This window comes from Manacus candei, unplaced genomic scaffold, assembly GCF_025592945.1.
Source record: "Manacus candei isolate 608988 ecotype Guabito, Panama unplaced genomic scaffold, ASM2559294v1 h1tg000074l, whole genome shotgun sequence".
Lineage (NCBI taxonomy): Eukaryota > Metazoa > Chordata > Aves > Passeriformes > Pipridae > Manacus > Manacus candei.
The window spans coordinates 211,674-235,444 of record NW_026138122.1 but is presented as its reverse complement, the minus strand read 5'-3'; the positions used below and the strand labels follow the sequence as shown (position 1 = coordinate 235,444).

At 38.9% G+C, this 23,771-nt stretch overlaps 1 protein-coding gene across 1 annotated transcript in view; it reads right to left on the bottom strand.

Annotated features, from left to right (window-relative positions):
* Positions 1 to 23,771, bottom strand: part of DGKQ (diacylglycerol kinase theta) — a 94,006-nt gene that overhangs the window by 49,970 nt on the left and 20,265 nt on the right. The window contains exons 2-6 of the mRNA XM_051809089.1: positions 18,744 to 18,823; positions 9,212 to 9,311; positions 4,041 to 4,126; positions 3,225 to 3,350; positions 1,673 to 1,826 (exon numbers count right to left, since the gene is read on the bottom strand). Coding sequence (XP_051665049.1) covers positions 1,673 to 1,826; positions 3,225 to 3,350; positions 4,041 to 4,126; positions 9,212 to 9,311; positions 18,744 to 18,823 — 546 coding nt within the window. The remainder of the gene's footprint in view (positions 1 to 1,672; positions 1,827 to 3,224; positions 3,351 to 4,040; positions 4,127 to 9,211; positions 9,312 to 18,743; positions 18,824 to 23,771) is intronic.

The following is a 23,771-nucleotide window of genomic DNA, read 5'->3' as shown; positions in this document are numbered from 1 at the left end:
AGATTTTTCAGGGTGTTGCTGTGTTATATGCAGGGTGAGGACTATAAAAATGCATTCTGGCTTTCCAAATATGGTGGGGTTTATTTGCTTTGTTGTTTTTTTTTTCCTTCGTATCATACTAAATCACTGGAAATGGCACAAATTAAGTTAGTGAATACTTCTCCATCTCTATGTGTCTGCTTCTGACCACCAGTTAATGGCTGCATTCTCTCAATTCAAATTACAAGACACACATTTTGACTAAAGAAATACAAAAAAATATTATTACTTTAAAAAACCTTGAATACAGATAACATAATCTCACATACTTAGCATGTAGCTTAAGTCCTGAAATGGAAAACCTTCTTCCCTCACTTAAAATACTGACTAAAGGGACTAGAAGGTGCTGCTATAACTTGGGTTCTTTCACTCAAGAAGCTCTGTATTAAACTGTTACTTAGAGGTGCTTTAAAAACTAAAAAGTGAGAAAGTTTAATTCTGACATATTAAAAGAGCATACCACTGTTTAAAAGATAAACTTAGTTAACATCAGAAAAATCATACCAAAAGACTATCTGAGAGGTTTGTGATTAACTTTTGTTAGTATTAATAACACATCTCTATTGTCACTTAAGTTTTGGGGCACTTGCGAAATATCTAACAATAGACCTGAATTAAAGTTCAAAACAAGTCTTCCAGCAAAATCAAGCCCATCCAGACTGTTTAATTTCTGTTATTTCTTATGCTGGAAGCATTAAAATTCCATGACTTTCAAGTGAGTGCTGTACTTCACCTTCTTCCACTAGCAAGCAAATTCACTAACAAGAAAAATAAGTCACTGAAAAAAAACAATCCACAAAAGCAAGCTAACGCCTCCTCTCTGCCTGGGCACTTTTGTAGGTCCATTCAGTGCATCTGGGTCACGCAGACCCAGGGTCATGCAGTTCATGCAGAAACAGGACTCCTGCCACAGCTTCTGCACATGAGAACACATGGCTCTTCCTAGCAACCAGCTCCCCTGCCCAAAACCAAACCTACGTGTTCCAAGCAGAAAGTTCAAGAGCAACCTGTCAGGTTGAGAAAAGTGCAGCTGAAAATATTTAATTTTCGTGAGCTATTATTTTGCCTACCTTTTATTTCCTTTCCTATTGTATTTAGGCACTAAAAAAAAGGCTTTACAAGAGCATAATAACCAAAATATAAATTGGAAAATACTTCAGTAACTGGAAAATACTTAAAAAAGAATTCTCTCGTTCTTAAAGAGCTGTTCGACATTCACTCTAGATGGCAGCAGAACATTACCCTGCCTAGACACATGGTTTCATTTCAGCACAAAGATCTTAAAAGGACAGATGCTTAATTCAAGAGACAAGTCAAAATATCCGTATGCATGATATGACAAATAAGTGTAGCAACGATAACACACCACAAATTTTTCGATTTCAGCTTTTCACTTTCCGTGCACTTAGTGTTTCAAGAACAGTTAACAAATTGCCCTGCACCAGTAAAGAGAAGTTTCTCCTTTCTGCACACAGCGTGCATTTCAAACCCTTTAACCTGTCCCATAAATAGCAAGAAGTTATAGTATCGCCACAAAAGCCAGTAAAAAATTAGCAATAACATGCTTCAGTGAATTACAGCACTAGGTTAAATATACTCATCAATTAGTTGCACTCAACGTTGAAATTTTTACCTGATTCGGTTTGCAAATTTTCCGATATTCGAAAACAGTGCAATTTGCTGAAGTTGCGAGAAAATAACTGCACACAACTTGGAGGGAGAATCATATTCCTTAATCTTCCAAAGGTACATTCTGGTGTGACAATTACGTAGCAAGCAGCATGAGCCTATAAATAACAGCATCAGTTAAGAACTCAAGTGATATGCAAAGAAAGCAAATCTGTTTATAACAAAATATGACTGGAATTGCATAACTCAGGTTAGGACATATATAGATCTTTCATTAATCACTTTCATGAAATGAATGGCTTGTTTTTTCACCCCAGATTTTCATTTGTTCATTTCAGTTTTTATGTAACCAACAGTGGGAAGTCTTAACATGTGAAGAACTTTCAAGGATCACAAACCTGGTCTATCAAAAACGGAAGGTTTTTATACAGCAACATGGAGAAGTTTAAAGTTTTGGTCTCAAACTCTGAATCTCCCATTCCATATAGATATTTACTGGGGCAAATGGGAAAGGTGCACAGGTTAAATTGAATAGCTTGAAAATAGCAGTATCCTCTTAACTCACTTGCAGATTCAGAGATAACAGTGTTTTAAGTTTTATTCCAAAATGTGACTGGCTGGTTTCTGCCTTTATACTGCTGCAAGATCTTCTGCCATTATTGAATACACTTACCTTTGTATCTATGGCCATACAGCATGTTACATTTCTTAGATTCTTCTCAAAGACAGCCCCTCCCACCTCGAAAATTATGAACCAGATTAAAATACAAACCCCACAACATGAAAAAAAAATTCAAATCATACCTGAAATACTGAATAACCTCAGAGTTTTATTTTAAATTATTATTACATAGACTACCTCATCTTGCATTAAATGTCAAATTAATGATATATTACGTATACTTTCCAGTTCCCACCTCATCAGGTGTTACTTTGCACTTTCATCATATTTTAACACGAGGTGGCATTAAGTGGATGGGCCAATTGTTATCTACACAGCACACTGTGTATCAGTATGTGAAAACCTGTGGCTTCCATGAAGATTATTGAAGTGCACCATCACCTTGCACAGGAAATAGACATGTGTCATATGAACGGAAAAACACAGAAACTGATACTGACAACTTAAAAAAATCCCAACCACACAGGCTAAGACCTATTCTATACTGAAATATGAGTAAACATATCAGAATGGTAAGTCTTTTCTTTGACCTTGCAGAATTTACGTGACTTGAAAGAAATTTTAATTTAACACAGAAAAAGTGGCTTCAGGCTTCTAAGCACAAATTCATATTGATTGACCCCTGCTAAATTTTACTTCCACTGGATTTACATAAAGCTTAAGTACAACTTTGAGAGTTGTTCATTAAAATGACTGTGAGGAAGATTTTCCATCTAACACATAAATATATATATTTATATAAATTAAGTGTATTTACAAAGTGTACATAAAATATATTTATACAGTGTACAAATAAATTGTATCAAGTGTTTAAACAAGCACATGCACCTATGTATATATGGTTCCCACAAATATATGCAGCAGTACAACATACCAGGATGCCACACCATTCACATCTCATGCCAGAGAGCACCTCAGAAGACCCACAGGTTTTTTTGCAAACTTCACAACGAGCACTTGAAGAAAGATTTCCCTCTCTCCAGTGGTGGTGGTAAGTATCCTGAGGGAACACATCATGACTTAGCATTACATCAGATACAGAAGCATCTTCAATCCAAGTTTAAAATCAGCAATTCAAACAGCTCTGAAGAAACAGTAACACAGACTAGAACATTAAGTTTTTCTCAAGATAAATAGGAATCTGAACAATCTCACGTTTCGCCAAAAGAAGTTTGTTAACACTATCAGAAGCTTATCACAGTGTTTTTTCTTCCTAGGCCACTAAAAAAAAATCCTTTAAAAAAAATCCTGAAATATCAGTATTTTGCAGTATGTTACTATAGGAAGGTATGAAACTAGGTAGTTTTAACTTGGTCAGACTGCAGGACAAGATAATGTTTGCCAGGGATGCAGTGCAGCCAACAGCTCAACACACAGAGAAAAAAGAGTTCCATGCCAGCTCCTGCAATGCAAATTTTAACAGAAGATGTTTAATTTTTTTAAAATTTTTAACTGGGACATTGTATGTATTGCACAGACTTTTCAGTAAGGGTTCAAAAGCATCACGAATATATCAGCATTTAAGTTCATTTCGCTGTCTGTGAGATATTCTGAAAGCATACATTTCCTTTGCAAGCCAATAAAAGTGCATTGATAACTGGCAGCATGTGAAAGACTCCCCCTCCTCTAGTCCAGGTTTTCACACCAAAAATGCATGACCACTTTGCCCTGCAGAGGCATCTGCACTTACGTGGTCCAGGTGCCCATCCTGGTGACACTGTCGGCAGTCACTGCAAGCAAACAGGATACAGTCTGTGTGCACATGTAGCTCACAAACTAAAAGCATAAAAACAAGAAAACTTCCTTAGGCTGGAAACCACAGGGTTTTCTGCATCTCCTTCCTCCCTCCCTCCCTCATGGCCTCCATCTCTCCAATACTCCTCCACTTTTTCATACCATACTTTCACTCCTCCACACTCTTTACATTCAGCAAAGATAGACAATGAAGAAGTTTATCAGCATCATCCTGTGTGTTGCTCCACTTGCTCTGTGTTAAAAAGATGTAGCAAATATAAGGAAAGGCTGAGCTAATTTTGCACATAAGAAGCACTTGTCATATTTCCTCCAATACAGCAAGTCAAATTTGTACAACTACTTGGCTTTGTCTTGCAGTTCCACGGGAACTGCTGCCTACTCCAATATAATTGTGCCTAAAGACTACTTTGGTATAACCAAATCCAAAAAACCACCAAATGATAGAAGCATTAACAGAATTATCTTTCTGCATCCAAATATCATCAAGTCCTGAATATAAAACAATGGTCTTCCTGAATCAATATTACACTCCCTTTAGAAAGCCTTTTCCAAGCCCTGCTGCAGAGCAGGAAAGCACTTGATGAAAGAGTTCAAAGCAGCAGATGCTCTTCTGCTCTCCACTCCTGGAGCTGTTAGGAGCACAAGGAAACAAAAGACAAAGCATGTTTTAGTACCAGCCCCAGCAAAGCAAGGGGCATGGTGCCAAAAGAGCAGGAAGGCTGTAGCCACCTCTCCTGCTCACAGCCATGGTCCACGGGAGACACGTCAGAGGTGAGATCAGCCATGGACCCACACGGCATGTCTGCACCAGCACGGACTTGCTGGGTTTGTGAAGTGAGATGACATCAGAACATGCAGAATGACTGGAGAGTGTCAATCCCAGGGAGACTGCAACAGCCAGAAAGCATGTTTTACGGAGGAAATAAATCCTTTTTATTGACAGATGATGCTCAATGCATTCAATTTTAGACATGACCCAAATAAACGGGTATATTAATAGCAGATAATTGCCCAAAGTATGTCTGTAATCACCATTTAATCACTGTTTCATTGTTGTGGAAAGGAAATAATTTTTTCAGAGCACTCTCCTAAGTAAGCTTAACACTGTCTTCCAAAATACATGTTAGATACTACGGGACCTGAAAGAAAATGGAACTGCACACACACAGAGTTGGATTTCGGGACTTGTCCACTGATCATTTTTCGGTGTTCCCATTTTATTCAAATCCCCTCGTAAACAGCACCTGGTGTTTTTCTTTTAGTTAACCGGAATTCCCAGGATCGTCCTGAACCAGTGCCTCAATCCCACAGATCCACCTCACATCACACAGTGGCTGTGCTCAGCCACGAGAGAAAAACACACGCCACCAACGCAGACCGTTCAAAGTGGTTTCCAACTTTGAGAAACACAGCATTCTCTCTTTCAAAGCACTTAGCCAAGGTCAATCCTCCCTTTTGATTCCGATTAATTAAATGCAGGTGCAGAGTGACTCAGCTTGTTCCCACAGACACTGTAGGTGGAAGAAGTTTTAGAGAATCTTATAAAGGTTTAGGCAAGTTTTGGTTTTAAAATAATTTAATTATCTAAAAGCTGACTGGAAATATCAGATGTGAAATAAAAGAATCTGCAGCTATGCCGCAAAGGACGACTTACTAAAAAAAATACTACTAAAAGATCTCAATACAAAGCTTCATTACTGCCAGAGTTAGGAAGGTTCTTTACGGACCTCATAGACAGAGATGGATAAAAAAGATTCTCCTGTAGCTGATTTGTAAATACTTGTGTATACAAGTGTTCAGGGAAGGTATCTGATTTTTCATTAAGTAAATGAAAGCAAGAGACAAGCATCAAATTCTTAAAATATTTTTCTATTCTGGTCAAACAGGTTATTTTTCCAAGTATATTAAAAAAATATGAAAACTATAACCTGAAGATTGGAAGACAGCAACTGCACACATTAACTACATTATTCAAAAATACCTTGAAAACAGTATTAAATAAAGTAGAGAATAATATGTTATTTTGAAATCACTCTCTGGACTCTAGAAAAAGTGATCACAACTAATACTGTCTTTTTCTAAGACCACAGAAGATCATAATTTACCACCACACCGAAGCAGACTGTTGACCAACTCAACCACAAACTTTCACATACAGCTGCCCACATTGCTGCACTCAAGAACTTCCATATAAGCCGTGACAGTCCCTCCTTCACTCACATTTCTCCATATATTCCCGTTAGATACAACAGAAATATTTTACCATTTTGCCAGTTCAACTAGCAGGCAAGCTAGATGCTTTGAGTCATATCCTTGGTAATGGTAAAAGTATCTGTAGACCAAGTTACAGCTTCAAGGAACTAACAAAAGCCTTGCTAGCTCAGGCACACTCTTTCCTTTGCTATGCTCTCTAAGAAGACAGAGGGGTCTTTACCCTTAGTTTAATTCACATCTGTTGCTCCTAACACCAATCTAAACTCAGAACTAATAAGAAATGTGTTCACGTGAATGGCAAGAATGTCTCAGGAGTAATCCCTTCCCCAGCTATCCTGCTATGGGAAAGATGCAGTTTTTGAATGTAAAGATAAAGTCAAATCAGAGGCCCTACAAAAAGAAAATTCATCTTTATCAGCCCTTTCATAGTTCTTTAACTCAGAATGATGATCTTCTGTTCAAGCTAATCAGGAAAGTGGTTTTCTCTATGATTGCCAAAAAACCCAAGCTGATTAATTTCAGATACATAAACTTGGAAGAAGAATGTTTAAAATATTAGCTGCCTCCTTCTCCAGTAAATCTGCTGCTCCTGGTCAATGTTTAATAAGAAACTTTTGTAAAGGATTCAACACTAAAAAAAATGTTTGGGTTACTCCTATTTCTCTTTCTTACTTTCCAGCCCTTCTCAGAAAGAAAAGGGAGAGCAACTCTCACCATCACAAGTCCAAGTTCAACTGATACCAGAATTCTGGTAGTAAAAATAGCTATCCAAAGCAATTATTAATTGTCAGCAAAATTTGGAGTCCAACTATTGCAATTTTTGCCAATGAACTGCATGTACTTATCTCACCAGGGGTTAATATACATGAATCCCCACTTCTGAGAACAGATGACCTCCTGTGCACCCTCAGCATTTAATACTTGCCTGAAAACTTTCAATTTCCTTCCAGGAAAATTTGTTTTATCTTAATTATGATTAAGAGTCCAGGAAAAGTTCTTAATTTCAGTATCAGATGAGAACATCATAACCAACAGTAGACTTGTAATATTAAGCTAAGTCATTAGAAGTAAGCAAAAAACTGGAAGAAAGTTCAACTTCCTCATCTGGATTTAAAAGCTCTACAGCTCAAAACAGTTGACTTCTAAAACAAATTCCAAAAGCATTTTGAAGAGTAAAGGAAGAATCTTGTTCATTTTATGAACTTCAACTGTCCCTTTTAAGATACATTTAGAAAAGTATCAGAGAAACAAGCTGTAGCCTTGTTGGTATTTGGTAAAAGGAATACAAAACAAGTCACACCACACGAAATAAGAAAACTGTTTAATACATTTGAGGAACACAATTCAGAACCTTCAATGAACCCAATAACCATTACACCTGATGGGGCCCTGCTCTCCTGGAGATGGATAACACCTGCCTGCCCATGGGAAGCAGTGAATTAATTCCTTGTTCTGCTTTGCTTGTGTGTGTGGCTTTTGGTTTCCTTATTAATCTGGCTTTATCTCATCCCATGTGCTCTCTAGCTGTTACCCTTCTGATTCCCTCCCTGATCCTGCTGGTGGGGGAGTGAGTGAGTGTCTGTGTGGGGCTTGGTTACCAGCTGGGGTTAAACCATGACAAATGGATACAATGCTAATACAGTAGAATTGAGAAAGCAAGAACATAAAAAGAAAAATCTAGAAAGCTTGAACTAAAACTGTTCACTAAACAGAAGCTATTTTCAGCAGTTAAGAGGGTGTAGCTGGTAAAATTTTTCAAATTTTCTATCTCATGCCACACAAGTTCTGAGTCTGATTAAGACAGATGACCAGAAAATTCTCTGCAACTCTTTGACCATTCCACCAAACCACCCAACTCACTGTGGTAACTATATTAAGTGACAAATTCCCACTAGTCAGAAGAACATAGTTTGGTTTCATTATGCAACTCAGCAGACAAAAGCAGAAACAGAAATACTGCACCATTATAAGTCTAAATACCCTGATCAAAGAGGAATGTTTCCCCTACAAATACACAGAGAAAACCATATTAAATAAGACATTATCTTTAGCATAAAAGCTATTTTGAAGGCACTTCAATCCCCTGCAGAATTGGTTCTTCACTCATTAGACTTTTTTTTTTTAAACAGTTCACAGGTAATATTCCTTTAAAATACTAAATTCTATTTAACCTCACAACATCAACTGAAGAACAACTAATAGACATTTAAGACAAAGGAGACAAGAGAGAACTAAGGAGTTACACTACATAAAAAATCAGTCAAGTACTCATGCCAATATGTATTTCAAATAAAAATTCTAGTGTTTGGGTGATTTCTTTAATTACTGTTTTTTCAGAGAATCCATGTCAGAACACTCAGAGCAGTACTATTTTGACAAATAATATTTTGAAATATCTTTCCATTGAAGGTATCTCATCCTCATTATAAGTAACAGATATTTGAAACTAGTAACACAGGAAATTCTACATTCTTTTCTAGAAACATGAATACCTGATGATTCCCTGTATCAAAAGCTTCCACTGGAAACAGAAACAAATTACCTCAACAGGACAAGTCTTTTGTTATAATAGCTTCTCATCCTTTGCACATTTCAGGCATGCATTCATTGCACACCATCACCACCACAGACTTAATCAAAGTAAGTCGGAGGAAAGATGAAAAGAGCGTACAGGTTTGACAGAGTTCGTGCTTCATTCAAGGTGATTGATTTATTATTCCTTAACCTGAAGTTTTCACGATCAATGAACAGATAATAAACAAACCAGAAACCTCTCAAATGCTGCAAGAGCATGTGTGTGTGTACCCACACACCCTGGAGGTATGCAGTGCAAGGAAAGTGCACTGTCACTGGAGAACACACAGACGGCTGCACAAGGAGGGTTTAAGTTACCTTCACATCGAAAGGCAGGTGACTCCAGTGACTTCCTGCACACAGTGCAAAACTTTCTTTTGTAATGTCCTGGAGGCCCAAAACAGTGTGCAACTGGAACCTGCCAGTGAAGAATGCATAAGACATCATCAACTTCAACTTCTGAAGTGTCAGTAAAATTCACAGAAGCCGCTTTATCTTGTAACATGGGGCAGTATGTACAAAACAGACTTAACTAAGCACAAGAATAAATGCACGGGCAAATCATCCCTTAAAAGAAATCATACTTAAAATATATTTTAAATACCTTAACTGTTTTTTAAATCCTTGGGAATTAATATGTGTTGTATATATTTTTCAGTGCTGATCAGCTTCTTGATGATTCACAGCAACATGAATCCAAAGGCTTCCTTTGGGACTTACCTGTAAACACATTTCTTCTCCTAAGTATTCTTAATTGAATCAAGGACAATTAAAGAGTAACAGTTGCAATGGCAAACAAAATACCCTAAAGGCACACTCGAGGCAGTTTTTAAAATCTCAGTGTTGCCATGGTTCAGTACTGTCCACATGCCTTTCACCTCTTCTCTCAGTACAGCTCAGCCAACTGGCTGATCAGGTCCAAGGCATTGATTGGTCTTGCCCCACCCCATCCAAAACTTCAAAGGCTGAATGGTACAGAGATCCAGCTCCTAAGTACATCCATAAGGAGGTTCCTGCTGACTGTAGGTGCAAGATGACACATTACAATACCCTCTTTCAAGAGCTGTATCAATAGCTTTAGCAAAGGTATTTCACTTATCTGAAAATGCAGGGTTTTTTTCTTGCTTAGTGATAATTAATGAAGATGATAGTACCAAAAGAACTACAGAAGAAGAGAAGAAAAATGAAGACTAAGAAACATCCTAAAGCTTTATAATTGTTCTAGAGACTTCTTCCTACAAGATGCACAGCTTTGTTAAACTGACATTCACATTAGAAGGATGGAACCTAATGGCATGTTTAAAGTCCTAAAATCCAAATGAGTTCCATAGGAGGTTGCCATGATTTAGGCCCTTCTTGCTATGACAAACACATCAGACTTGTCTTCTAGTTCTTGCATCACCAAAAAAAAAATATTTCCAGTAAAAGCTGACAAGTTATTACTTAGGCATGACATGAAATTTATCATTTCCGGTAAAAAGTTGGAAATAATGACTAAAGATACACGTAGTCACAGATAGCTTCTTTTCTTCCCAGATGGACATTAAAACAAGCCTCCAAAGTTATTCAGCAGGATTTGAATTTTTCCCCTTCTATATTAGGGTTTTCCTGAGAACCACTAGCAGCAAATCTGACACATGATTTGATGACCCCAGGGAGTCACTTCCAGTTATAAACGTCTAAGATTCCCATGCGTATTTCTGCCTCCGAAAGAGTAGGGACAGTAACACTAAACAATCCTGTATTTCAAGCAGACACAAAGAAAGAAGTGAGATAAAGTTTTGCCAGGTGCAATACAAGGAGGAAAGAACATCGCTGGAAGTTTGATTAAGAAAAATCAGTAACACCCAAACTGCAAAGCATGTGGTTCCTCCAGTCCTCCTCAGAATTAAGCTTTGGGAGATAAAAGAGGATAAAGAGAGGTACAAAATATGCCTGTGTTATCCAGCATGAACAAAATCATGCACAGTAGCTGACCAGTGGAAGAGTCACCAACTCACTGCTTCAGCAGACTGTGTTGTCTGAAGCAATTCTTGGTCCCTGACTGATCAGGGAACTGCCTTTCCAGATCTCAAGCTCCACACCAGGCTGGGCTGCCAGCTAGCCTACCAAAAGGATTTCCTGTTAGTATCTGCAATATGATATATTAAAAAACATCATTGTCTCCAAAAGCTTCAATTCTTAACCTAACGTACAAGTTTAGGTTTTAAAAACACAGACAAATCCTTCTTGTGGGTCCATATCCTACTCCCATCATTCTCTGCAGCCCTCCAGCTCTAACTGACATAAAGTTCATAGCTGACTTGCATTATTTTTGGTTTTTTAAATCAGAATTCTCTAGTCATACAATGCATGTTTACAAAAAGAATTTAAAAAAAAGAATGTTCTTGGTGGGAAAAAAATATTCTGGAGAGCCTGAGGAACTTCAATCAAACTATCTCAGATTAAGTTCAAGGCTCATAATCCCTGCCCACTCTCCTCACACTTTCATCTTACTTCTTCAAGAGAGGAAAAACCCAAACCTTTCTGTACAGTAATATACAAGTTGTCTGGCTCAGCTATTGTGGAGGTAGTTGTATTCTTGCTCCAGCTGCTCCAAAAATTAAGGTTTGGTAGGAGAAGGTTAATTCCACGAAATCCACCCTACAAAATGAATTGATGTGCAGAAAGAGATAATGAGAACAGCTTTGTGAGCACAATCTCAGTCAGACACTGCAATTGCAAGGAGTACTGAAAAGCCCTTTTGGGATTCTTTTCCAGTAAGCTTTTCTGCACATCCCAACGTGTCTTCAGGTTTCAAGTGTCACCTTTAAGTCATGTGCCTGCCCTACCCCTGCCACAGCCCCAGGCATGGTGGAGCCAGATGTCCCCAAGGCAGAATTCCCCTTGAAATCAGACACAGAGGAGACCTCCTTTAGCTCAGAATTGGTGCACAAACTGTGTTGGACACCCAGAATGAGCAACCAATCCCTTCAACAACCTGTGTTTGAAACACAGGGGACTCTTCTTTGCTGGCCATGAGCCTGACAGAAGTCAAACTTATTCAGGGTCTGACTGTACTTATCTAGAAAACTCAAAATTCTGCAGTTGTTCAGACCATAGTGACAGTCCTCTGAAGTCTCAAGTCATTGCCAAAAAGAAGGGAAAATTTTGCTGATTGAAATTTTAAGGTAGGTGGGGGGAGAGAAAGGAAAAAAAAAAGGAAAAAAAATTGTTTCTTCAACTTCTTCCTTTATGAAACAAGTCAAAGAATCTTTGTTTATTATATGTGTTATTCTTAACTTGCCTTAGAAGTGACAGTTTTTAAACCGCTGCAGAGTCTGATGGAAAATGGGATAGGAATAAGACAGAAAAAGAGAAAAAGTAAGAGCAAGTACAAGACAATGAACACATCAATTACATAATGCTTCTCCCAACATTTTTTTGTTGCTGAACAAGTTCCAAGCACCCAATACATTAGGGGGAAAAAAAATAAAATCAAAACTCAGACTGGGAAAGTCAGTGAGGCAGCACATCAGAATACGAAATGTTAGATATTATTCCTTAGTTTATATCCACCTGTATAACTGCAGGAAAGTACAGAGACATAAGGTGGCCTACAGAGAAAAAGTTAATAATTTATGAGAGTTGAAAACCATTTTTGCAACACAACTACTTAAATTACCTTATGAAAACCACTAAAATCAATTTCCACAGAAAAATACAGACAATTTCTACTAGTAATGCCATTAAATGACATCTAAATGCCCTTGCAATATTGATCCGAAGCACATCAACAGAAAGTATAATGGAACACTCTGCCATAACCTCCAGAATGACTTTGCACTCATGGACAAGATACTCCTAGTTCCTGTTCTGTTTCCTGCCCTCTGTTAAGAAATGCAAGGCACTAGAGAATGTAACGCATTTCTGTAAAAGTTCCTATCAACCTGTAACAAAATTTGATCCTATAGAAACCTAAAACTTAAATTCTAACTCCTTCAGTGCAACCTGTGCAAATGAATGGCAGTTCTGCGTCATAAGAAAACAACAGCAACAAACTGCTCTTAACATCCAAACTTTGGAAGAAAAAGAAAGGATAGAATTGTTTTGTTTTGGTAGTACCATTTAAAGTTGTTCCTTATCCTGAAAGGCCACAGGGTATCAAACATATGGCCAACAGTTTATCATGAATTTAAGTGCTCTGCCACTAAGGCAGAATCATCCTGTACGGAGCAGCCCAGCTACCATCCACACCCTCTGATTTGTGGGTAGAGTCAGGCCAGGTCGTCTTACTGGTCTGCAGCCTTCAGGATACTCCAGCAAGGGAAAAAATACAGGTCCAGGAAGGCCTATTTTTCACCCAGCAGCAGTTTCTTTTCTACCAGCTCAAGCAGAAGGAAGTTTTAGTTCAAATTCTAAGGTAAAAACTTCCAGGCTCAAAGGGGAACGAGAGAAATACAGATATACCAAATGCCAAAGTGACAGCTGCTGTCTTGGGCAGTCTAAAAAAAGAACTACCTATTAAAAACTTTTTCTAGTCCTACATCTAGATATTATTTTGCCCATGCATCTTCTTCCCCATCACATCAGGGTGACTCGCACTCGGCGTGACTTTGTAACACACACCAGAGAGATTGAGAAAGCAGGTCAGCAGGACCAGAAGTAGTGCGGAGCTGAACAGCTTCCAAACAGGAAAGGTACACAGAAAGAAGGACACAAACACTCTCAACAACAGCCTCTAGAGACTGAGTAAAAGGAATTTAACTCGAGGTCACTAGTTTTCAGTTCAAAAATGCTGTGCATTTTAAGGATAAGCACAAGGAGCTTGGAAGCAACCATCTTCTTTAAATGCCCAGAAGGGTAGTTGCACCAAGACTGCTTCAACACAGGACCAAAAAAAATTTGCTGGTAACAATTAAAATGGTGTTCCTGAAACAAAAACAAGTAGGGATTCTGATGTTTCAAAGCAAAAGTACTTCCCTATCTAAAGTTTCTAATGTTCACTCCAACACATAAACCTTTGCTCTAGGGAGGTAGATAGGGTGATCACACCTGACTACACCCCATGACTGTTCTGTCTAGATTAATATTCTAGACTACATCCTCTCTGAGAGAAGCTATCAACTTTGTGATTCAACTTTTCCCAGTACTGACATATTCTCAATTACTTCCTTGTTACTCAGTAATCACAAAGAGCCCTCTTTATTTGTTTGAAACCTCTCTGATTTAGAAGCAAAATATTTCTGCAACTTGAACACACTATTTGCTCTTGAACGCCCTCCCTATTTTTTTCTCCTTTTAGGGACAATGCCTATCAGTTGCATTCAAACTGACATTCTTCCTCTAAGCACTTGAAATATCAATTGGTGTTTAAAGGCAACTTAAGTACACATTCTGTATGGTAGTTCTGAAGTGAGATAAGAATACGAAATTAAATGGTGTCTCAACATACCTTAGAACAGGAGAGACAAGAAAATCTATTACTTAGTTATCAAAATATTAATTGGGGTTAATACAAGGGAATAATGCACACATCCATACACAATCTCACCATATCCAGGATTATTTTTCTCCATCCTACACATCTCTGTGACAGGACATTTGGCCTTATCTACTCTAAACTCTCAAGGACCCTTTGGATGGGAACTATATAATTTCAAACCAGGAATATATGATACTTCTACTCAAAAGTAAGACTTGTGTAAAAGCTTTCCACTGCAACTAAGAGTTGCTTGGACTAGTATTTTTTGTACTGGAAAGAAAAAAACTATATGCAAAAGTCAGTCACTTCTTGCTTTTACTGCTACAGAGGAAATCAATGTCCACCTCCTTTTATGGAGACAAAGAGTTAAAAGAAACAAACACAGTGATATCCCACAGTGCTTCTGAAACTGAAGAGTCACTGATAGAGCTTTACAGGCTCCCAGGCAGCTTGCATCAAGTTTCAATAGAGCATAATAAGCTCTCCTGAGTTTATGAACTTAGGAGGTGCTAGCCCTTCCTTCCCCTTAACCCCGAGGGAAGGGTTTAACCCTTCCCTTTAACTCTGAGGTTCCACTTCAGGGAGGAAAAGGAGGAAATATCAATGCAGTGCCAAGACTACCAGGGAGCAGTTTTAAACTTCATTTGGATTCAAAATTATGCCTTGTGGCTGTTTGACTCCAAGCTACTGCCTTGCTGAAACAACACAAGCATGAGTCAGGTGTTAGAGAACTAGAGACAGACCTTCTGGCCAGAAGGTGGTCAGAGTTATCCACCAAGAGCCCAGGTAAAATCACAGAACCGTAAAATGGTTTGGGTTGGACGAGGCCTTTAAAGGCCACCGAGTCCAAATGCCCCTGCAGTGAGGAGGGACATCTTAACTAGATCCAGATGTTCAGAGCCCCATCCAAACTGGCCTTAAACACTCCCAGGGATGGACCATCTACCACCTCTCTGGGTAAACTGTGCCAGCATTTCACCACACTTACAGTAAAAAATTTCTTCCTTAAATCTAATTTGAATCTATCCCCTTTTAGTTTAAAACCATTACCCCACCTTGTCCTACCACTACAGGCCCTGATAGAAAGATCTTCTACTTTCAGTTTGGTAGGAACTGACCCAAATAACCACCCTGCCCACAGCTGAATTCAGCAACCAGAGGGAGAGACTCAGGTCAGCAGACAAGGAAAAGAGCAGGTTGCCCTGCAAGAGCCACGACCTTCCCATTCACTATCACAGCCCACAAATGTAGCGGCTTTCCTTACAAAGGAAAATCTTATTTTTATCATAAAAAGCTTCAGGAGAAGATAATGACCCAGACTAGCATTTTTCCATTATAGTCAACCCGGCTTTAAGAATAAAAGCACACAAAGAAGTCTCGTGAGCAGTCCATAAACTCTTCTTAAAATGGAAATACTTAGGAAATCATTACCAGTGATACCAGCAATGCACCAACGCACCAATAAGGAAAAAAAAGCATAGTAAATACTTCAATAAAATATCATTTTTCATATGATCTCATTTCAATTTAGTATTCAAAGAGCAGTTATATACAAAATGCACACATTCTTCTACAGCAAATCTGAGAGGTAAAAAACTTGCAATACAGTTTAAATTCCAACCTAATAAGGGAAACCAAAACTTTACATTTTACACCCAAAGAGGTCTTATTTTTACTGTTATTTTGTTTTGTTTGGGCGTTTGAGGGTGGAATTTTTTTTGTCCCATTCCCCCCTTTTTATTTAAACATGTACCACAGAGTAGGCAAATACTTATGGGAACGCAGGAAAGAGAGGGCTTGAATTTGGAAAAGTTTCCGAGACCTTACCAGTGGAACAAATCATATCCACTGCAAACTTGTTCAGAAAACCTATCTGTGAAGGCTTTTTTTGAAACATCATGACCTGGAATACCAAATGCAGGTGACAGTGATTTACACTAGTGCAAAAAGTTCCTAGGGCAGCCTTAAGAACGAATTCCTCAAGAGTGATCTGAGGCTGGATGCAGTTGTAGCATGCTTATGACTCTGTGGGCCTTCACTTGACCCTGGGAAGGAAACCCTACTGTCAGGAATAAAAGTTTCCACAAAACATCTGCTGAAAAATTATTTGCTGCTGGGTTGACTTAGTATCAAATGACAGACACTCAGATGAGCTTTAACAATTGCCATCTTCTCTAAATGAAATCCAGGCAATTAAAAAAAATAATTCCATTTCTGTAATACACTGAATATTGACATAGCTGAAGGAACTATTAAAAAAAAATCCTGCCAGTGTTCCCTCCTACGTCAGACCTTTTAATAAATAAATAATAAATAATCTGAAAGGAAAGATTAAGCAAATAAATTTTCCACAAATTGTATAAATGATTGTAATTTGTTTTTTTTTTTTGCTCTGTTATATTCCTTAAGCAAATGCCAAGTTCAGTATTTGGTTTGACAGAGCTTGCATGCAAAATGATATCTCCCATATGGTGGACGTCACTTGTAAAGCAGACCAGGATTAATGCAACTTGGATGGCCACGTCAAGGAGGACAAGACTGTCCAGAACGAAAAGTACAATCCAGAATTTTCAAAACATAATCATTATAGCTCAAGACAGATAACACAAAAGGCTCTTTGCAGCTAAATACAGCAACACTGAACTGCAGACAGTCTCAAGGACTGACAATGCCACCCAGATAACTATCCTTGCTGTGCAGTAAAATTCAGGCTTAACGTTTACACATAAAACCACAAGATAAATTTTATGTTTTGAGGCAGGTAGATTATGGGGACTGCCAAAAGAGCAAAAAAAAAAAAGTTACACTGACATCTACAACTGATGCAGATGGAAACATTAGTAAGTTTAAACGCAGGATTTTTACCATATAAAAGCAAAGGAATAAATACTATTTTGACAAGTGAATTAAATTTAGAGCAAATCCAAAAAAGAAGCAGTCAGAAATTATTATAACTCTGACCCTCTGAATTAAATCCCTGTTTTCCAGGGTTTGCCATCCACCCCAAAGGCGCTTACAAAGACACCTATATCATCTGATTGATTACTCCTTTTCTCATGCTACAACAACTGATTGCCAGGATACTGAAACAGCAGTAGATGTTAATTCTTAGTAAAAGCATTTCTCACTACCTACATTTCCCTTTACCAGGGAAGTTCTAGGACTTACAGCAGTATTTCTTACTATTTCACTGACAACTTTCTATGTCAACCTTTTTGATGCCTAAGGTACACCTCTCAAGTTGAAAATTACGTAAGGAAGAAGCAGCAAGTTGGCAAAGCCTGCAGCATTACTATCTAGACAAAGCATATTTCAGAAAAACAGATGGGTAATTTTTCTCTATTCAATTCCTATAACCCAAGATATATATTGCTTAAACTTTCATGTCTTGGCTCCTGCACAGGCTTCGACAATATAAAGGAACTTGGAAAATGTTTTAGGACACAAAGAAGGGAATCAGCTCCCCTTCACAGGTCTACACAATGGATTCCCATAAATGCTTTTGGTCAGCAAGGTCTGTAATGCTGATTTTACAGCCATGTCTCATCTGACTTTTGCATATGGCTCCTCAAGGTATTTGTAGTGTTTTACTACTTCTCTAGTAAGCTTCTCATGACCTTCTTCCTATCTGTTCCTCTTCTGTCATCCTTTCCCAAGTGAATAATACACTTTGTTTTCTCTTCAATTTAGCTTCTTAATATCTTAATTGCATCCTATTATCTTCTGTAAAGTTGATTCATCTTTTACACCCTTTAGAAGCAACATCTTAAGCATGAAGTCTTACGGGAGACAGTCACATGCCATGTGAAGACAAGTACTTTATTAATTACCAAAATAAATTTTAAAGTACTACCATCCTGATTGAAGTCCTGCCCTCTTTTTTTGGCTTTGAAATCCTCTACTTTTAATGCAATGACTTTATTTAGGATGCAGCAATCAACAGAAGACAAACATAGCCTTTTTTTTAGGCAGAGAAGCTACAGTGTCTTCCCAGTAATATATAACTTCCGTAAAAAAAGTTGCTGATGTGCATAGTTTGTTTTTATGACACATGGTACAGTTTTCAGAGAGCACTGATATCAATCAGTCTCTCCAGTTCATTATCGTGAGACTTCCAGGTAAGGACACACAGTAAGAACACCTAGTAATATTTAAACAAAGCAGATAACTGGTCTTCAAAGACAGACTATCTACAGCTCCCCACAGCAGGGACTTTTCAAAGGAAGTGTAGCTTTGGCTTTGAGCAGCTATAAAAGCCTCAGTGACTACTAACACAATTTATGCATTACGATATTAAAATCCCACTGCTATACTACATCATGTTCATTTGTGATAAATTTCGGCTATTATCCAAAGAAAGAGACAAGCCACTGTGAGCTTACTCACCCTTACAAGGCTGGGAGCAATACACGAGCATGGTATCTTGACATTCTTGAGGCACTTTTCATGAGACATGAAGTTGCAAACTGTGGAAATAAAATAAGAACCATGAGCAAATCTTCACAAGCAAGGGACTTTGTGAAACACGAACAAACAAAAACCCATATGGAGTAAAAAACAATTAGGAACACATTTTTTTAATCGTATTTGCTGTACCCTGGGTTTGAGAACGTACATGACTGTTGCACTTTGTGCAGTGCGTGAACTCCAACATGTTCTGTTACTAAGATATTGGCAATGGAAAAGCAAAGGAGAGTTTATCCCAATGCACTACAGGCAAGTTATGTCCTCCCACACTCTCTCTCCATAAGTATCAAAACGAGCTCTTAAATTTCAAAAGAAGTTTTAAACAGTCCAAAATAGCTCTTTGATGTAGCCAAAGCAGATGGACATGCTTGAAAGTGAATTATTCTACAAGCTAGTGCATGTGACATAAATAAATGGGAGAAAACAAAGTATTGTTACACACTGAGCAGAACGGATGAAGGAGACAAAATTAAAGGTTACCAGTTGCACGCAGTTTTCAAAGTCAAGAGCAACTAACTGTTTCTCTTATTACAGGTTTATAATCCCATCCAAGCACCAGAAAGTGTGCTTTCAACCATGACAGTGTTCGAAAAAATCACTTCTCATGGGGGGTGGGGTATTTTCCACAGCTTCTTACCATGGATTTGCACTACATTAAGCTGTGCAAAGAAAAGAAGGGATTCTTTATTACATTCCCGCCACCTCAGATTAATTAGGAACTAATAAGCCACGAAGCTATGGATTTAGAGTTGTCCTTATTACTCTCTACCAATTCAAGCATGAAGCCTTATGCAGACGCTTAGGCCCTGACCTCTTGTGTGGAAGTGCAGACCTCCCCCAGTGCCTGGGCAGAGGATCACTTGCCAGTGGCAACTGTTCCTGTACACAGGGGGTTTTCACACTCCAAGGGCTTCAGACTTCCCATCTGTAGGCCATTGCTGCCACTGATTGTATTTGCTAGTGCCATCAAAAGCAGTCAAATTCCTCTCCTCCCCTCTTCTCCTGCTCATTGACTTCTGATTGCACAACACTGCATTGCACCTTCTTCCATGCCAACTGAAGCATTAAAATCCAGGTCCACTTCTCTAAGCAACTTGCTGCCAGCCCCTGCAAAGTAATTTTTCCTTTAGGTAGCACAAAAAGAAGGATGACTACTTTCCCATTGGCACTCATCTTAATGTCAGCAGTAGGCAGAGTTTGTTTTTCATTACTCTGCAAGTCAGAAAAAGAAGCACTGCAAGTCACTACTGTGTACAAACATGTTGTTCATCATCCATGACTGAACCCAGAGTGATTACTGCACCAATGAAATAAAGTAGGAAGGAGCAGAACCAAATCTTCTGCTGGGTGACATGAAATGTTATGCATGTCTTTAAGGCTGATGGCATTCCTGAGTGGGAATGCCCCCCAAAATGGCATAAGTAAGGAGAGGAAATAGTCAAGAAAGGATGACAAAGCAGATTCTCGAGAGCTGAAAATGCAAATGTTCAACATATTTGGAGGTGGTCTCTATGGTGGAAGGGGTGCACAGTCCTTCAGTGCAGAGGAGACCAAAGAGAACAAAGTCATTGTCCAGGCAGAAGAATGGTGAATCTCCTGCTCCAGAAAACAGGTATAACTCCACACAGAGAACTGGTGAATTCTCATCACTTACATATGTGGTCTCAACATGGATGTAGTGATAAGATGCTTAATGATAACACACCAAAACTTACCTGAGGTCTCAGCAATATTTCTACTGATGCTTTTAGGAGGGTCACCTGCTTGCTGTGAGAGCAGGTCTGCAGAAGCTACAGGAAAAAATCCCATTATCAGCTAATCTGAAATTTACCACATACATCCCATCACCAGTGGAAGACATCTGCCCCAGTCACTTGTTTAAGTGGCCTCCTCACTATCCCAGAGTGGTGCCCAAAGCTCAGCTGAAACCTGGCGAGGTGAGGGAACTGACCTCTGCAGGCAGAATCATCGTGACAAAGGTCCTGATGGCTTCAAACCATGAAAGGCAGAGCATGACGCTTTCAATATAAACTGGCAGATGACAAGAAGTTCATGAAGAGGTGAGGTCTAGTCAAAGACGAAGCAGCAATGACTAATGAAATTCAGTGAAATGACACTGTTTCCCCTCATTTTTTTTAATTCAGAAGCAGGCTGGCTAGAAAGGAAGGAACAGAGAGCAAGGTGCTGCAGACTGATCACAGAAATGTTATGATCTGCAAGGAGCAGCAGGCAACTGAAGTCTGCAAGGCCACTGTCTTCAATTGGCTACCAGATTTAAGTGCACGCAAACTCAATGCACAAGTAAACTGAGCCCTACACAAACAGCTCAGGGAATTCAGAGAATAACGGATCAATAGATGAGATGCTTCTTCCACAGACCTTGACAGATGTTCTCTACTTATTCAGACAACTCAAGTCACTACACAATACCACTCAATTTTCTCTTTGCAGTGACAAACTCAGCAAAACACAGACCTGCATGAAGACAGTAATACACGGTTCAGCTAAGAAAATACCTCATGGCACAGAAAAAATACACTAAACCAGCAGCTTCAGAGAAGCAGTAAAACCAAAAAGTTTCAGACAAGGAGCAAAACAGGAAGGTGCATAAAGGTTCTAGCTGTTCAAGTACATACAGAAAAAAAAACAACACGCAAAAGAGTTAATTCCCTAAGATTTCAACTGAAAAAATGAAGCATTTGCAAATAATCCAATTAAGGAATATCAGGAGACAAACAGTGGGAGATAAGGAGTGCCCAAACAGACACGGCAACATTCTCCACAAAAGATTTTCACACATTTTTTTCAGGAGGTACTCGCACACTCCCTCCTCTGCTTGTCACATTCCTCAGGAGGTGAAATTACTCCTACAAGTCACCATTTTGTTTTTATTTTCCGCATTCCACAAAGAAATAAACCCAAAATGGTAGCAAGTCAAACTGAAGCATAGGGGAAGAGGGCAGGGGAATCCTGAATTCATATCAATAGTCCTAGAGAGGCAACACAATTAAGCCTAAAGTTCTGACAGCCAGGAGGGAGTTTGTGTTTTTTTAAAGGGTGACCTTTTATTAGGGAAAACAAGCCAGAAGACACTGTGTGTGATGTTTCAGGAGATTAAATGCAAAATTTTGAGGAAAAAGCATTTAAAGGAAGAGGGCAGGCTGTTCTCTTTAGAGGAAGAGGATTTCTTGATGCTACAAACTTAGTGATGAGCTACAAGCAGACACAACTATGAATTGCCTAAGTCAAAACAAAGCAATTTCAATTGCATCTTTCAAACACACTATACAAAACCGATGGTCTCAGTCAAGCTTGAAAGCCTGCAGCGCTCCCTGCGTTCTTTAGCTAAGCATCTTAAGCACTATCAAAAGTACCCAACAGCATGGATGAAGGGAGAGACAAACACACAAAGTGTATTTGAGGAAAACAGTGCCTGCAACCTTCAAACTGGACTTTGAATACAAGGCACCTACATCCAGGTTTAAGCCGCATGAAGTTATTCAACACTGACAGAAGATGAACAGCCACGATTTCAAGAGACATTGCCAGAATATACAAATTCATTTACTTAAAGCTTTAGGGGACTTTACATGGTCTCTCCAAGCACCTAACTATATGCTCAGGCATACAGCAACCATATTTGACAAGTTTCCCTTGTTCCCTTCCTCCATTCAATAGCAAATTACCTCCTTGTGAAAGATTAGTAATTCCCACTACACAGCAAGAAGCCATGTGTCCATCAGGCACCACAGGGCTGCTTCCTGTCCACATCGAGCACAATATGTGGCTTTACAGCAGTCTCTGTCCATAAGCCATTGCTTTTCCTACCACATTTTGTTTCCCTTGGGGTTTTGATAAAGATAAATGCAATGTGTACATACCGCAACACTGAGTGAACATGCAGCCAGTAGCCCTCCAACATACACTATAAAGGAAACAGAAAACATCTCTCTCTAGCCCTCCTTAGGAAGACAGGAGATAAAATCTAGGAATCACTGTAACTCATGAGTTGTGTAACACATCCTAGAAAAGTGAGGGCTATTTACACCCTCCAATATATCACACTTTTTTCACATCAGCGTTTTTGTCTCTATCCTCAAGACAGACTTCAAAGCAGAACTCAAAAGTATGAAGAAGAAAAAGGTGGATTATGTCCTGTACAGACTCTAGCAATGTATCAGTGTCCTATGCAAATGATGTCTGGGTGAGAATTGCTTATGATGTAATACCAAATTTAACACATCATCTTTTTTCTCTTTTTGAAGAGATCACCCAGTCCTGAGGAAAAGTGTGCAAGATGTTAAAAACCAGTTTTGTTTCCTCTTTGGGGCAATACCATATCTCAATTTTGCTGTTTTTCAAATATAAATTTATTTGTAAATTTGCATTTTAACATGTTGGCCTTCATTTAATTTTTATTTTATCTTTAACAATTGTATTTTTAAATCTAACTTTACATTTCTTAAACACTTTTAAAAGCAGAGCTACCAAATTGCTTTCCAAGGAGGATAAAGGAATATCAACACAAAACCAAAATGGATTTGATCTCTCCTGGAAACGTGACACAAGACTCACTGTGGATCTATTCACTGTGAGAACTCATTTTGAGCTTAACAAAAGCACCTGCCTGGTAAATTGCAATTCCTCCTCCAACCCCTCTGTTGTCTGGATTTGCTGTCCTGCCTGCCATCTCCTGCCCCTCTGCCTAGGGCTTCTGCCCCTCAGTTAACTTGCAGCAGGAGCCACAATCAGCATTAAGAAACACTCTCCTTCTCACAACAATTCCCTTCGGTTGAACTCACTGCAGGGCGCCATCGCTCATGGGTTTTGCACGTTGTGGTCTGCTACTCACACAGGAGCCATCAAGCACTGTCATGGTCACAGGTCGTATTGAGGACCCCGAAAAAGAGAGAGCTCCTGCACCCGAAGACAGAGGCAAGTTCCAGC